This window comes from Paramisgurnus dabryanus, chromosome 19 (genome assembly GCF_030506205.2).
Source record: "Paramisgurnus dabryanus chromosome 19, PD_genome_1.1, whole genome shotgun sequence".
NCBI lineage: Eukaryota > Metazoa > Chordata > Actinopteri > Cypriniformes > Cobitidae > Paramisgurnus > Paramisgurnus dabryanus.
In genome coordinates this window covers 2,299,428-2,317,216 of record NC_133355.1, presented here as the reverse complement: position 1 = coordinate 2,317,216, position 17,789 = coordinate 2,299,428, and the positions used below count along the sequence as shown (strand labels likewise).

The 17,789-nt window shown below is 38.5% G+C and overlaps 1 protein-coding gene across 1 annotated transcript in view; it reads left to right on the top strand.

Annotated features, from left to right (window-relative positions):
* bop1 (BOP1 ribosomal biogenesis factor) overlaps positions 1-17,789 on the top strand; it is a 93,083-nt gene that overhangs the window by 65,509 nt on the left and 9,785 nt on the right. The window contains exons 4-10 of the mRNA XM_065284498.2: positions 10,281-10,435; positions 10,510-10,627; positions 12,829-12,930; positions 13,358-13,570; positions 14,084-14,245; positions 14,472-14,552; positions 16,856-16,925. Coding sequence (XP_065140570.1) covers positions 10,281-10,435; positions 10,510-10,627; positions 12,829-12,930; positions 13,358-13,570; positions 14,084-14,245; positions 14,472-14,552; positions 16,856-16,925 — 901 coding nt within the window. The remainder of the gene's footprint in view (positions 1-10,280; positions 10,436-10,509; positions 10,628-12,828; positions 12,931-13,357; positions 13,571-14,083; positions 14,246-14,471; positions 14,553-16,855; positions 16,926-17,789) is intronic.

Sequence of the window (17,789 nt, the reverse complement as noted above, 5' to 3'; positions counted from 1 at the left end):
AAAAAACAACAAGAACTGTACAGAACCTAGAAATGTTACCATAAAACCGTGATACGAACCGAACCGAGGGTTTTGTGAACCGTGCCACCCCCTAGTCATGACAGTGTTGCCCTTGCTTCATTTTTCTCCACCAATCAAATGACTTGTCATAAATGAGTAAAAAAGAAACCAATAAATAAATAAGTAAACTACTGCCCCCCCCAGGTTATCTATCAGTCCTACCCATTGACACATTGAGCTGTGGTGTTTTTTTAGTTAACACGAGTTCAAGTCTTGCTTGTGCTATTTTTCCCATTTTTCCTGTTTTCTCTTTTGCTGTTACTTTTGTTGTCGCTTATATATTAAAGTCTTGATCCATTTTGATGCACAGTTGAGACAAACATTTCCTCATTTCCATTTTTTCCACTGCAGATTTATGCAGTATCACATGTAAAAACCCACAGTCTTCAGTTTACCTACTATAGCTTTTGGAAAATATACCATCACTTTAGACTCGATTCCAACTCGGCTTATCTGTTCCGGTTGACTTTAAATTCAAGACGACGCAAACATACAACCTTCTGGCTTTATATGGGTTACCTTCTTTTTACTCATCATAGTTGATTACTGTTTGTCATATGAGATTTATTATAAATCTTTCAATTTGCCCTCATCATCACAAAAGATGAACCCACAGCTTTTGCGATTTCCATGCTTCAATTCCAAGGACATACCTGGAGCCAAGGAATTTCGCTGAAGTTCTGCGAGGCGGAGGTCAGCGGTGTCGGAAAACATGAGCCGTACTCCTGACAGTGAGAGACAGACCAGAGGATTTTCCTCACCGATCCTCCGCTTCCCTGACACCACGCTCCGGGCGAGCAGAGCGGATTACGGATTTCACAGGAAAAGTGGAAGAAAGTGGCAATCCGGCTCTCGGTTTGTTTTTATTGGGGTTTTTGAGCGCTTCAGACCTGTTTTGATGGATTGACCTGTCACACAACTGCCATCACGCATCCTGACAAGCCAGCGTCGCTCTCGGCCAGCGGCTGAACTTTAAGGGCTTGGCCTGTGATCCCAAAAAATCCATCAGAGAGCGGCACGTTGGATTCGTCCGTTTAATGATCAGATGTGTTCAATCATTCACCGCTGGAGATCCCAGCAGCTTGTGTCTCTTCATACTGACTGTCATACAAACTCTCAATGGCAGGTCGTGTCTTTTAAATCAGTGACAGATTTGAATTATTTGCTAAAGTTCTCATCTACAAAAAAATGAGAAGGAATAAGAAATTTAGTGATAGTTGAGTTAAATGTTTTTCTTGATCTTGCAAATCTTTTAATCTGAATATAAAAGAGGAGCTCAGATGCAAAAGCCGCTAAGTGCCCCCAAGTCAAAAATGTTATGATAATATTAACTCTTTCCCCGCCATTGACGATTTATCTAGTCAATTAAGAGAATATGCTTCCCTGTCAATGATGAGTTTTTCGGGAAATTTTTATTTTTCATTTTCACTTTTTTTAAATCACTGTCTGGTAAAGAGTAAACCGAATATGAACGCACTCTTTCAAAACTTTTTAAAATCATCTTAGGTTGAGATCTCAAGAAGCTGAATTTGATATACACATTCAGACGCACTTACCCCTGGAGGCGTCCCCAAAGTGTCACCGCAGTGACGCAGCGCGAGTTCCCTCGAAAGGGAACTGTAACAATGTATCTTAAAAGGTAACACGATGTAACCTTGCTCTCACTTGAAATGTGTCCCCACATTTAGTCCTTGAATTTGATGGTATTGGACCTGGAAAGTCCTTGAAAGGTATTAACTAAGGTGTGGGAACCCTGAGCATTTCTTGGGTGAAAAGTTATATTGCAAGAAATGGCGTTATCGCAACGCCCTACAGTAAAATAGCATATCGCATATTTTCTCAATACCGTGCAATGGTAGAAAAAAACTGTGAAAATTGTGAAGGAAAAGTGCATGCTTAAGTATGTGTCAATAAATAGTTTGTATAATACACAGTTTGATGGAGAAAAGTCTTCCCTTAGGAATCTGGTTAGATGTGACATCATGATGTGATGCTTTAGACGGGGGAGGTCTGAGGTTTCGGGTATGGTTCTCCAAGGTTTCTCAGACTCTTTACGAGAGCTCCTCATGAACATCTGGGGGGTCGTGTTCATTCTGCGGCCTGTGAAATGTGTGAAAGCAAAGGGGGCACATTTCTAAACCAAAGCTGCTCTGCGTTTGATGATGTCCTGTAAAGAATTCATTTCACGAGCGAGCCCTCATAAAACATTACCTCATCACAGTCTGCACTTCAATGCTTTATTTAAGACTTCATTTGCAAGATTTAGATAAAAGAAAATTATAAAAATAGTAGCACTCTTGTTTACACAGGGCAATGAAAATTTGCTAATATTCTACTCTTTTCAGCTTTAAAATGCCATTGGATAGTGCTTCGGTTTTTTTAAAGCTCCAAAAAGTGCATCCATCCATCAAAAACAAATCCATATGATTATTAACTCTTTCACCGCCAGCGTTTTAAAAAAAAGTTGCCAGCCAGCGCCAGCGTTTTTCATGATTTTCACCAAAGTTTAATGCCTTCCAGAAAATGTTCTTCTTTAAATAAATAAACATACAATATACCAAATGAAAGAACAGACCTTCTGCTTTCAAACAAAAAAAAACGTTTCATCCTACTTTTAGTGGTTCTTTTGCAATCAGCTTTTGAATATGGGTAGGTTTTTGCAAAAACACCATATTTTGAGCAAAAAGCAAAAATAATTCCATTTTTGTGACGGACTTTTCATAGAGATCCCATTCAGAGCGATCTTTAAAACAGACACGGACATGCAGCAGCTTGCCATATGGGCAATACTTCCGGTTTCAAAAAGTTGCGGAAGGGCGCCACCTGGTGGATAATAGCGGTATTGCGGAAAGACAGAAAATCTCGTCATTGGCGGGGAAGCGTTTTCTCTTAATTGACGAGATATCTCGTCAATGGCGGGGAAAGAGTTAAATGTCTTTTGAAGTAAAGCAAGGATATTATTTAATATTTAACTGTTTAATTTTGGTACACCTACAATAAGTTGAGCTAAATTTCATTTTGAGGTGAACTATAAGAGTGGGTTCACACCAGCCGCATTTAAGGCATCAAATTCATGTCTACCGCGTCTAGTTTGCCGCTTGAACAATTTGGGTTTACCCGCTTCATTCTAGTCATCAAGACATTCACACAGAAATTTGCGTTATGGGAGGGGCTTTTGCAACTCAGCTCCCTTCCTGTAATCATGTCACTACTAGAGCAAGCTCCTGATTGGTTAACAAGTTCAATTTTTTTAAATCCAAAACTAGACACACGAATGAGGCGGAATCAAGTCTTCTGTGCCGCGCTAAACATTTGCGCCGTGAGACCTCCAGACGCGCATCAACGCGTCTTCACGTTGACTTAACATTAAAATCACTCGCGCTTGACACCTCTACAGCGCCTGGTGTGAACGCAGCATTAGTTTTAAAGATTTAGGGAAGTTTAACCTGCTAATATCCAACCTCTATCATATTTAGATTAGGATTAATGTTTTTAAAATCAAAGTTTAAGTTTATTGGTGCATTTCGTTTTTGGGATTACAGTGTTTCCTCTAGGATTTTTTTCAGCTGTGGCGGCAGGGGGCGCCCATGAGGATTATAAATGTAAAAAAAATTAATGTAGAATATAGGCTACAGTAAACTAACATGTATTTTTTTAAAATTTTCATGCTGTCATTTACTTTTCCTTATATTTATAGCATATTGCTTTTCTATGTTTGATCTAAACTGTATTTTCTTAAAAAAACGTTACACAGCTACGTACGTAGTTCGGATATTTCATTGTAGTTTTAATGTAGTGTGCATTGCAAGTTCGTCCTCGTGTTTAGCGTACAGAGCTGTTACAAAGTCATGCAGTCCTGTTTGATAATCCGCACCGCTGTGATTGACAGAACAACCGACCAGTTATCCGACATCAGCAGCAATTTTATTTCACACCCGTACCATTTGACAAAAAGACTGTGACCCCGAGCCGGTCACACCGCAAATCGCGCAGTTAAATATAAACCTTTACCGGTCTTCAGACAGATCTTAAACACAAATAAGCACGGGACATTTAAAAACGAGTCAAATTTTGGTCTTGGATGTTAGACCCGCATTTTACTCGTCTATTGAGTTCCGACCTGCATCTACAACACAAATGACACGCAAATAGCCTATTACACCCGTTAGATCAAATATTATGCGGTTCACCCGCGGGTACCCCGACCCTGCTGTTTCGTCTGAAAACAGATAAAACAGTCTCACCGTCTGCCTCAAGTTTCTATTACCAACGTTCTTCTCTTCCACGGGAATAATGTAAGTTTCCTTACAAACAGATTTGACTATTAATGTCTTGCATATAAGTAGTATTCAGTATTTAGCCTTTTGTTTTTGGACAAATATCTTATCATTTAATGTGAAACTTTGTGAGTGTCGATCTAAAGCACAGACGATTGACTGACAGCTGAGCGCTCAGCAGTGCGCTGCGCTTATAGCCTATACTGAATAACTAATGGCCAGATAAGTTGATAATATGAGTACAGTGATTCCAAATGAATGTCCAAAAAACTCGTAATATGTTAAATCAAAAGTTTAATAATGTCTTTTCTCGCAGCCCTGCGCTGTGTTGGTGTAGATATGCGCCGGTGAACATCATATGCGTGATGACCTTGCAGCTTAAATTACCCTAAATTTATAGTCATAAAGATAAAAGTAAAACAACATTCGAAACTTCAAATTATGTATTTTTATTTGTGTAAACTCACAATAAGGAGAAAACCTTGTGCTTATTTATAATCATTAAAAACATGACGTGCAGAAAGCTGGTTTGGTTTTAAAGCGCGTCACAAAAAAAGAACAGAAACTCAAATACTTTTTTATTCGTTTTGTCAATTTAATAATTATTTAAGTGCAACATATTTCGTATAGGCTTATTATTATTTATTTATTATTATTTCTCAAAACAGAAACGTAGCTTAATAATCCTCTGTTGATTTAAATCTATTTGTGCATGAAACTAAACCCATGGAGGAAATTATGATATTTTAGGAGATTTATTTATAAATGAGTGAACAACGCAAATCCAGAAAATATTTTATTTCTAGACAGCCAGTCTCGCAGAACGGACATTTCGGTAGCTTTTTTGCGAGCTGACGCTGTGGGTTTTGTCTAGAAGGGATACAGCAAATGCCGAAAAGTTAAGGATTAGATTTGGAGGTAGGATTATTAGGATGAAAACAGCGGTTCTGGCTAAATTGGATACAAATACATCCTACAATCGTGTGAAATTTTGTGTTTAGAGTTGGGTTTGGTTAAAGGATTAGGATAAAACAGTGCTCATCCAACGAGATTTCGTTTGCTGTATCCCTTCTATCCACAACCGCAGGCGTGGCGGGGATGTTTTAGGAGTGGCGGGCCGCCACGGTTGAATGTATATAGCGGAAACACTGTGATTATATTATCCCCAGCTTTTTCAGGCATCGTCTTGCTAACATTTTTGTTGTAAAAAAAAATTATGGCTGTCAAAGAGGAATCGCATGCAAAATAAAAGTTTTTTTTTTGCATAATATATGTGTGTAATTATTTTGTATATATAAATATTCACACATGCATTTTTGTATTTAAGAAACATGTATATAATATAATATATATTTCTTAATACATGTATACATGTATGTGTGTATTTATATATACATTTTTAGACAAACACATATATTATGCAAACAAACTTTTATTTTGCACATGATTAATCTCAATTAATCTTTTGTCAGACCTAAGGAAAAAAAAGCATGAATATAACCTTAACTGCAGAATGAAATAAACATTTAAAGCCATTATGGTAGTTTGTGAACCAAAAACATTGAGTTATTTTAATAAAAAATAAATGATAACAAGTGCATGCAGATGTGAACCATTATGCAACAAAGAAGTAAGTTTATAATCTCTCAAACTGGCGTATATTCTGTATGGAAGTATGTGCTTTCAATACGAGTGTTTAGCCAAATAGTTTTCCAAGGCGGTTAAATGTCACGTAGATTGTCTTCTCGAGCATCGTGCACGTACGTTTTGACTGACAGTCTGAATCTCTCAGGTGGTTAGCATTTTTTCCAGTCTTTGGGAGTTTAACGATGTGTGGAAATATCAGACGTGTAGATGTTTGACCATCTTCTCGAACCTTCTGTCATGAACGCACACGCGTCAGCCGATCTCAATCCTCCATCACTCGTGAGTTAATCTCACCGTCTCCAGCACCGTCTGAGCTGTATGAAGATAAGAGCGTGTGGTGAGAGGCTTATCGTCCAAATGAACACCGTTCTCCATCCACATCTCCTGACAGGCCTGACTGACGTTTAATAAAGCCCGTGTTCAGTTACCGAATTGAAAGCAGGTGAGGTGAGTGTTGCTTTAGCCTCGTGGATAGTCCTACTGAGAGAACAGAGATTGACCTCATTGACCCTGCGCAGAGCCGGCCTTAAGCATCTGGTGGCCCGTTTCAATAACTAATAGGAGGCCCTACCCACATAAAACATAAGCATAATAGAGCAAAAAGCAAGGATTCCTGTTGGTTTGCATCAATGGTATATTATTTTATTACGTGCACTTTTAGCCTAGGCAGCTCAAAAGAAATTATCCAACCTTATTTAATTACAACTATACAATTATAGTTGCCTCGCCCTTTCATGGACGCTAAATTCTCTGCTTAATTGATTTGCGCAGTATATTTTCAGCTGTCTGGGCTGACTTTAAAAAAAACATCTCAAACATCCCCTCAACTTGAATTATTAAACAAAAGCAAACAAGACAAGTGTCTGACTGACACTGAACCGAACTTATAAATAAGGATGGGCTCCGCGTTTTTTCAGCACCGTAGACAGCTCACCTGGCGGCGAGCGTAGATTTCACCTAAACCTTATTAGAAATCCACCTTTCTGTGTTTGGGTGCTGAGAATTCCCTGATAAGTTTATCTTTGTCCAGCGATTTTGTCACCTCGTGCTCAATAAAAATCTGAACGAGAGCTGACGGCATCTATGTTCAATAGGCTATTATAAAAACAGTTTACATTGTTATGCGGGAGCAAAACAAAAATAGACGATTTCCAAGCCACTGTAAAAAAAAAATCACCCCTCATTTATCTAAAGTTCTTGGTCATTATGTTCATTTAATGGAACATTGTGTGGATGTTGCGTTAGAGGAAAATGCCGTCATGCACAAAATATATTAAAGGCAGTCAGTAAATGCACACAGATGTTATACACATATTTTAAATACAATTAAATACTGCATTAAGGTTAGTATAAAATCCAATAATATTATTCAAAAAAAAAACCATTGAAATCAGTCCCTAAAATAATGTATTATTAAAAACCTGGAATCGCACTTGCACAGACAAGCCTGATGAGAGAGAGCATGGTCGAATTCAAAACTGCGTTTTTGCGGGAATAGAGCCGCTTAAACTTTCACTCCAGATAAAATGAAAATGACTTTGCTTTCATTGCTCTATTCTCCAAGTGTATTTTAGCGGTCACAGTCACGCAATGAGACACAATTGCGCAACTCTCTGCACAGCTCTGATATTTGAAGGGAATAAATAGGGCATATAGCGATGAGTACTTCAAATTGATATTTTCTCCATTTGTGACGGAAAATTTGTCGGAATGAATACGACAGGTAACACATTTAAGAAATGTCGGTTTTCACAAAAATAAGGCTATTAAGCTCTCGTCTAGTGATCCCGATGCTAAAGAATAATTAAACCTCTAGAATTATCCACATGTGCACGTTTTCTTAGAGTTTTTATGAAGCACTGTGATGCTGCTGTAAACGATTCTACATTGATTTATAAAAATGAAAGAAATTACTTTTAAAAATAATTTAAATGACATATAATAAATATTAATGCAGTTCTATATATTTTTTTATAAAATACATTCATTTCATATTAATAATCCGATTTCTACAGGCTAAAGCGCGTATGAACGTCCGAGAGAAAATAAAGAGCAGAAATTAATTGATTTAAAATGAAAGATATGTGATTGCTTAACATCCACAGGCACTGACAATGTGAGCTCCCCCGTGCAGGAATCATAGCCCCACGTTCAAACATTCTTGCGCCGGGCTGGGGCCCTCCTTTAGGGCGGGGCCCGTTTCAATTGAAACGGTTGAAACATAGCTAAGGCCGCCTCTGACCCTGCGTGCACCCTACAGAGTGAACCGATCTGCAGCCTTTAACTATCTGCATGGGTTAAAGGTCAAGTGTGTCATTTTAAAATACTGTAATACCTTTTTCTTTTTGGCTTAACGTGCAGAGTCGAGTGTTAGTGAGTTTGATTTCACAAGACTTTTTGGCGTGTGAGAATGTTTGACTAGCAATATTGGCTCAACCGGTGGTGTGAATATAGGGGCAAAACTACTGTAGCGCTCGATAGGTAGAAGATTGCATTAGCAACATAATGGTTAAGGATTTGATCTCAGGGAACACAAACTGATAAAATGTATAGATGAAGTCATAAATATTATGGCTGCGAATCGTCAGTGGTCTGATTTGATTCCATTCTGATTATTATGTCATTATAATGTTTGATTCAATCCGATATCTCGCTGCTAGGACTGTGTATTCTGACGATGTGGTAAATATCACGATACAGGTCGTTGTTGTTTTGTGGTGCTTTAAACAAGGCATAATATTTGGATATTTCTTATTTTGGGAATTGAATAGGTTAATTTTAGGTAAACTGTCATCAGAACAGACCACCATATGCAAACCTTTGTAACTTAATCATATCTGTTAAGGTTACGCGTTCATGTCACGTTGCTGACTTGCAATTTATTACTAAATCTATACATTTTTATCTCTGTGTGTTCCCTGGGATCAAACCTGCCGCCTTTGTGCTGCTAACACAACTCTTTACTAGTTGAGCTACAGGAAAACTTTACATTAAACTGCTAAAAGAGACGAGGCTTAAAGGGATGACAATTCTCCCTCATGTTGTTTTAAACCTGTATGAGTTTCTTTCTTCTGTTGATCACAAGAGAAGATAAATGAAGGTAGGCACACAGTTGACAATACCCATTCACTACCATAGTAGGAAATACAAATACTATGGAAGTCAATGGGCCTACCATCATTTATCTTCTCTTGTGTTCGACAGAAGAAAAAAACCTATACCAAAGTGCCACCGTTCTGCTGCTTCAGAAAACTTGTGTTAACAACTAAAATATTATGTCAGCGTTCCTGATTTCTCCATCCGGAAAACTTTGCCAAGGTTGAGTGACAATCCGTGACGCCTGCAGACAGGAAATATCAGATTAGCGAGTCTGTCTTTGCTTCTGTTGGGTTTGCCGATTTGGCAGCGCTGACTTCCAGTTGGCACGATTACCATTCACACCAGACACTTAAAATTCCCAGACATTGAATTTTCCGTGGATTTGTCTCCATCAGATTGATCACAATGGCGCCAATCAGAACATCCCTATGATCGATCTGCACCAATAAGCTGCCAGATCACATCGACACGATTCTCTCCATCGACCAATCAGATTAGAGTTCAGGGTGTGAGCCTTTGATGATGAGTCGGGTGTGGGCGTGGCCTGCGCAGCTGCTGTCGGCTGTGTTTGAGACCGTGACAGGGTTGCCCACTCGGACCTAATTGGATATGGTAGGGGTGTTTTTATAGAGATCGCTCACAGGTGTAAGCCTCGCTTTAAAGTGGCGCTCACAAACCTTGAGAACTTTCAGCTGTCTGCTCTTACGCACGCGTGTGTGTATGGCACAGTCGTCTTTCCCAGACAAAGAAATCTCTATTTTGAGAGCAAAGCTGTGTTTGGTTTATTAGCGGTTCAGGATGTGTAATGGTATTGTGGTGCGTTGTAAAGTGGGCGAGCGATGAGCTCTGCGTTTACTCCAGCATGCCTGCTAGTTAAATAAGTTAAAGAACCTGTCACATGGGTAGGGATGAGAAAATTGGTCGGGTTGTTTTTTTATTACACCTGCTCTAGAAATTACGAAAAAATTGATTTACACCGACATTTGGTGCCTCCTGTATGTAACCTTGGTCTGAACAGTTTTGCAAATTTCCATTTTTCTTTGTTCATGTAGATAAAAAAACATAATGGAAACGTAAGTGTTTTTTAATAAGACTTACTAACCAGTCTTATTTTACAGCTATTAGAGAAGGGAAAAGTAAACTTTGATGGTGATGTGGTGTTTCAGATGAACTCATATTTTTTCTTTCTCCTCGCAGGACATTCGCAACACCGTCGGCAACATTCCCATGGAGTGGTATAAAGATTATCCTCACATCGGATACGACCTGGATGGCAAAAAGATCTTTAAGCCAATTAGAAACAAGGATGAGCTGGACGAGTTTCTGGACAAGATGGAAAACCCAGATTACTGGTGAGGAGCGCTCCATTTATAAGTTTTTTATGAATGATGTTATAAGTTTAACACATTGTCTCGCTCACGTCCAGGCGCACCGTTAAGGACAAGATGACGGGCACAGATATTCGCCTGACGGATGAGCAGGTGGACCTCGTGCACCGTCTGCAAGAGGGCAAATTTGGAGACGTCAACTTCAATGAATACGAGGTATGTGGTTTTATACACTTAAACATTTTCATGTCAGTCACCTCCTCAACATCATAATTGCAACACACAGTAGGTAAAAAAACTCACCGCCGACAGATGAAGTAACAACCTACGCAGGAGGTCGTAAAGTTGGATTATGTCATGGCCACCGTTTAGCAAACACGGCTTTGACTTTACAAGCGTTAGTGCTAATTGTGCGTCGCTGTGTGTTCTGGTGCAAACAGGAAGTGAGTCACGCCAGAGTCGAATCTGTGTGTGATCAACAGTCCACCTCAGAAGGGCTTTAAAGTTCATATGCGTGAAAATGCCACCTGTCATCTGACCGGGACCCGTCGCAAGTGTTGCGTCTGGTGATGTTGATAGACCAGATGTTGTCATTTACACTGCAGGGCTCGCTTTTTAGTTTTAATGGGACTGAAAACAGTTTTGTTTGAGACGGATACTGTAGAAGTTTATTTAGCGGTGCAGTTTTTGGGTAACTACACAGGACGGCAAAACGACAAAGTATTGTAATCGGCTGTGTTCAGATGAAATATTACTATACTATTTTTACTGCAGAAGATCATTAAAGTGTGCATGCTGTCTGTAGTGTGTAATCTTTTCTACATCAAGTTAAATACTGAATATTACTAGTTTTGATTATTTTTATGCATTTGGGAGATAACTTAATCCATAGCGATTTACAGTGTTTTCAAGGTATACTGTACATTTTATCTAGGGCTGCAACAACTAATCGATAAAATTAATAAAAATCGTTGATGAAATAAGTTGTCGATCGTGCTGACACGCTTCATACAGCGTGAACTGTGCGCTTATAATTAAAGTCAGATGTTGTTTCTTCATACAGGGCGAGCTGCACGTTTTTCAGGCGTTGCTGCTTCTCACTGCACAACCAGCTTATTTAAAAGCAAGGCAGTGTTGCCAGGTCCTCTGCCTTTTGCAAAGTTCTAAATTGGGCTACTTTTAAAGAGTTTCTGCAGGTTTTCTGCGGGTTAGAGATTAAAGGAGTTGGTTTATTAGTTGTTGGTGTTTGGCTGTGAAAAGTCATTGGGATACTTTTAGACAAATTTTGAATGTCCACCGTGCTGGTTTTTATGGGGATCTGGCAACCCTGACAATGATGGAAGCAAAAGCGCAAAGAACGCTGGTTAATAAAGGTTTAATTTTGTCCTTTAATATTAGTGAGTTTGTATTTGTTTATTTGTTGTTGGGTTTTCATAAAAATAGTACTGAACCACAAACTAAGCATCTGTATTAAAGGGGGAAATCCAGGTTTTTATTACTGTCACTTTCATGTCATAATAGCTTATTTATTTTGTTATTAATGAATAATGTTAATACTCATCAAGGTTTAAAGTTGAAGATTAAAATGAATGAATGAAGACTGAATTTACATTTTAAGACGTTTTACTTTTTAAAAGCTACTTTTTAAAAACGTTTTATGTAAAGCGTAAAATATTAAAATCTAAAATATTATATTAGTAAAACTCTAGTAGTAGTGTGTGGCCTTTGCACTTTTAAAAGTGCACTTCTACACGTAAATAACATAATTTAATGCCTTATTGAAAAAATCGAATTGATTAATTTTTGTTTTTATCCGATTATCCGAAAATAATCGCCCCGATTAATCGAGAAAAAAATAATCACCCAATTAATCAGGGGGATCACTCGATTAATCAAAATAATAATTGTTATTAATTTATTTTTTCTATAAATTGGGCTATTTTTATTTCGATTGTTCAGGCAAATTATATATAATAATATTTGTTTTTATCTGATTAGTCGAATAATTGGGGAAAATAATCTCCCTGATTAATCGAGAAAAAAATAATCACCCGATTAATCAAAATAATAATAATTGTTATTAATGTATTTTTTCTATAAATTGGTTTTTTTTATTTCAATTGTTCAGGCAAATGATATATATAATAATATTGTTTCTGATTAATCAGGCGATTTTTTTTATTAATTGGGAAAAGAAATTGCCTGATTAATAAAAATTAATAAATTAATAATCGCCCTATTAATAAAAAAATCTCCTGATTAATTGATTGTTAGTTGCATCCCTAATTTTATCATTATGTGTGTTCCTTGGAATCAAACACATGACCTTAATCTACCAGTTAAGATACAGGAACACAGAATCTGCTAAATGTTTTTGTCAACTTTACTTTTTTTTATTTATTTCTATATCTTTTCAGCCTGCGATTGAGTATTTCTCCAGTGAAGTGATGATTCATCCGGTCACCAACAGGCCTGAAGACAAGCGAAGCTTCATCCCGTCCCTCATTGAGAAAGAGAAGGTGAGTTTCCATCAAAACACAAATTTTTACCTTCTACATTTGAAAATATATATTTGCATACATCGGCACGGGTATAGCTGTGTTTCGTCCTGTAACCGCTGCCAGCTGTGCTGCATTACAAATAATGATCCCACATGGTTTTTAAAGTGGAAAGAGTCCTAAAACCTCGAGATAATGGCCTTCTGAAGCTGAAAGAAATCAGACCCGCAAACGTTACTGTAAAAATAGGAGGCATGCCGCCCGCTTCGTCTCCATTCCCTGTATGGAGTTTGTTTCCTGCAGTAAACTGCTGATGGTGTAATGTGTGTTTCTCTATAGGGTTTTGTGTAATGACCGTATACACGTGCTTTCAATCACAATAATGATGTGTTATGTGTCTTTGAGCTGACATGCTTGTGTTTTTTACTCATAACTGTGCCTGTATTAGGTCGGGAAGTTGGTCCATGCCATAAAAATGGGCTGGATCAAGCCGCGCAGACCCGTCGATACCACCCCGCAATACTACGACCTGTGGGCCAAAGAAGACCCAAACAGCATCCTGGGACGACACAAGATGCACATCCCCGCACCCAAGATAAGACTTCCCGGTCACGAGGAGTCGTATAATCCTCCTCCAGAGTATCTGATGTCCGAGGAAGAGGTGCGTGAAAGACAAACAGCACTGTCATGGTTTATGTCGGGCTATTACGGCTCACGAAAGGGCAATGGAAAGCACCTGTAATCGTCTGAAGAAACCTAATAAACATTTGTCATAAGAAATACTCTATATTTGACCTCGGATGACTTGTACTATAACACACAGGTCATATACTGTAGATAGTTTTGTGTACCATGGAAAACACAACAGCATACGTGAACATGAAGGAAAGTATAATGCTGTGTTCATCTGCTGTGTGAAATTGTGGCTGCACGCCCAAACCGGACATTCACACCTGCGTTTCCAGGCCCGTCTCCATTAGGCCTGTACAATTTGCTTATAAGTCATTTGCATTTTGTTTTACATGCTGTAGTGAACACGTGCAGTCTTTCTGCATGTTAATCTTTTTATACAAGCAAATTTTGACCCCAATTTTGACTGCACCTGTTCTTTAGTTCAGCTGTCATCGAAGGTTTACTTGTTCCTTAACGTTTTTATTCTGTATGTTTCATTCAGAGGTTGGCATGGGAGCAACAAGATCCCGAAGACAGGAAGTTGAGTTTCCTGCCAAAGAAGTTCGCCTGCCTGCGGGCCGTTCCCGCTTACTCGCGCTTCATTCACGAACGCTTCGAACGCTGTCTCGACTTGTACCTGTGTCCACGTCAGCGCAAGATGAGGGTGAGACGCAGCGACATCCTCGCCCTCAGAGATAATCACTTAAACTTGTCATTTATTGTTTGAGAGACACGTTCAGCCCCCTTAAACGTGTACCATTTGTTAAGCCAATATTAAGTCACAAAAGTGTTTGAGTCTTCACCACACAAACATCTCAAATAAAGAAGATACATTTCTTTGTTTTAATTTCAACAAGTATTATTCATATTAACAAGATTTTGTCTTCTAGGTGAATGTGAACCCAGAAGATTTGATCCCCAGACTCCCCAAACCAAAAGACCTGCAGCCATTCCCAACCACACAGTCTCTGGTACGTCAAGTCAACTGGTCTGTGATCAGTATTTTTCATGTCTGCTGGTACATATGGACAACAAAAGCAGTCATAAGGGTCACTTGTGATTTATACATCATCTGAAAGTGAAATAAATAATCTTTCCATTGATATATGGTTTGTTCGGATAGGACAATATTTGGCCTAAAATCTGTGGGTGCAAATAAATCAAAATATTGAGAAAATCATCTTTAAAGGTGTCCAAATGAAGTCCTTAGAACTGCATCCACTCACAAAAAGAAAGTTTTTATATATTTATGGTAGGAAATGTACAAAATATAATGTACATGTAACATGATCTCTACTATCTTCATGATATATATATGAAGAGTTTAGTTCCAAAGCGCAATAAACGCCATTTTTGAAAAAAAATTGTTACTGCCAGAATCAGTATTATATCAGGTCAGTATTAAAAAGTAAATTCTTAATTTTTATGCAAAATCCAATATCCGCCGTGTTATTCTGTCATCTTTTTTCCCAAAACGCAATAAACGCCACTCCTCCTTTTTTACAAAACGCAATAAATCCGTTCCAGAAATTCCAGCGCACCATTCACGCAATGTAAACAAACAATGGCGGCGCACTGAGTGCACAGAGTCCTAGTTTTCCTCATCTACTTTGTACTTTGTGATCAACAAACAAAAATAAAATAATACTTTAATAGCATTGATAAACCTGTGGTGGTTTTCTGGGACGGGAAAGAAACGTAAGCCATCAACATCTAATAATTTACGCAAGAGGCACTCGGGAGACGGGTGCTTGTTTGCCCGGTCCGACAGCATCAGGATTCTGTCATGATAACACATTGACCCCAGGGGATCTTATGAAAAACTGTCCATAATTTTACTCAAAGTCAACGAAAATCGAGCAGGACCAAAACATTTTACAGCTGATCGATGTGAAAAACGTTAAGCGCCGACGTCAAGTATAACCGCAGCAATGACAGTGTTCTTAATATGACAAAGTAAGTGTTTTGATTAATGACATTAATGTTTATTTTTTTAATTAGTGTGTACAACTAGTCAACTAAATGAATATAACATGGCAAAGATGAATGCACATTTATATATTGATTCAATAGATTTATAGCATTTTGAATAAAAAATTATCCGTTTTTATAATAAATCTTTGAAAATCAAGTTATGGATTTGAATTTTTTTATGTTTTTATAACCTAAAGATGCTATGTGAAAGTTTGTAACAGAAAATAGTGGTTTTCATCTTGACACTTTCTTGGTATAGAAAACACGTTTTTACCGAAATTTGTCAAAATGGATTCTCTTCATATATACCTATGAAGAACATATCCTACCTTCATCAGTTCTCTTTTTATTACCTCTCAAATATGGGTAGGTTTCTTCAAAAACACCACATTTTGAGCAAAAAGTTTAGATATTTCCATTTTTGTAAACGACTGTTGATAGAGATCACATGCAGAGATCCTCAAAACTTAGACGGACATGCAGCTGGTTGACCTAGGGGGATACTCCTGGGTTTTATAAGTTGCGGAAGTGCACCTGGTGGATAATAGCGGTATTGCAGATTGACAGGATAACTCGTCAATGGCGGGGAAAGAGTTAATAATGAACAAATGAAATAAACAAGCCTAAAATGTTTTGGTGGTAACTAGGGGTGTGCGATATTGGCATTAAAAAATATATATATATATTGCCGATACCGATAACAGCCGATATTTTGCATCCTTCAAAAATGTGTTTGTGAAAGTGTTTGTAAAATTTGTATGACGCTGATTTTTACAAGCCATATATACGCCGCAAAGCGCATGCAAACTGAATGCATGGGCACTGAAGGCTGGTTTTTGAAAAGCAAGTCAGGGTTTCCCGCAGCACTTTTCAGTTCGGGTGGCCCACCTTAGCTGGGAAACTGTACCGCCTTAACTAGGTCGTTCAAAAAAAAAAATAGGCCGTACGCTCTTCACACCACGAGCAGGCACGCGCCCCACACAGCTGAAATGAGAGAGACGTGGTCCGGACCGTCACTGTCTGGAGGATAACTAGCCTGTTGATAAAACATCTTGGAGAATAGCTTAGTTGATAGTTGATAAAATAGTTGATAAAACACGTGTCTGTGAGAACTGTAAGTGGACTTGTGTTTTGGGATATTTAAGCCTGTTATTGTATCAGTCTAGTATGTTGCACACCCATAGTAGTTACAGATGCATGTGAAATAATCGATTCACGCTGGAAAACAAGTTAGCCTGTCCTCATCTAATCTCACAGAAACACTTATTTTTCTATCTGATGTGTGTGTTTTGTTGGACAGGTGTATCGTGGACACTCCAGTTTGGTTCGAAGCATCAGCGTCTCACCTGGAGGACAGTGGATTGTATCTGGTAAGTTCCGTCACTATTGCATGCAGATTTTATCTTTAAACTCAGCAGTGATACTCAGCAGCCATTATAAAGATGATTTGCGAACCAAAAGAGATTTTCCTGTACATAATGATAGTTTATAAATCCTTCATCGCGTTTAGGAATCTTGTATGTTTACGTTCAGACTGATTTGTCTGTATAAAAAGGGTCCTGGTTTTCATCTGAGGTGTGAGGTAAGGTCTGTCTTAGCTCTCTTACCTCAGCGGTAGCTAACAAGCTGCTAAAATCGTTCCTTGCTTACCCGTCATGATGTCATGAGTCCTGGCGAACATTTGCAAGGCCGAGCGAGAGATGAGAGCGATTCAAGATTTCGCAGGGCCAGGATGAGCGAAGACACGCCTGAAACGACAAATAAATCAATCACGATGTGCTTATGATCCATCTCTTTCCTACCCTCTAGACGGACTTCGATTTCTCGTTTTTATGGGTTTTGGCTAGCCGAGTGTTATTGTTAGTCACTCCTGTATGGGTCGTGTCCATCTTCACCAGCTATTTGTTATTTCGAAGCCTGGACAAACATCGTAACTGTTTTGCCGTTAAGAAGAAAATCTGATTCCCATTTAACTTACGAGAGGGTTTCCAAGACACGTTACTGTGAGAATAATGTGTGTAGGTATAAAAAGATTTGGTCGGTAATGGAGGAAAACCTCTCGAGTGCAATCATGGTCTGTTGATCATTATCTGTATTTTGCGTCCGGGGTTTCTTTAGATACATAATGCACGCTATAATACTGAATATATTCCCTCGGTCGGGTCGGCCATCTGATTGCTATTAACTCGGGGATATAAATTACTCGAACGAAAGAATCGTTTTAATAATGCACG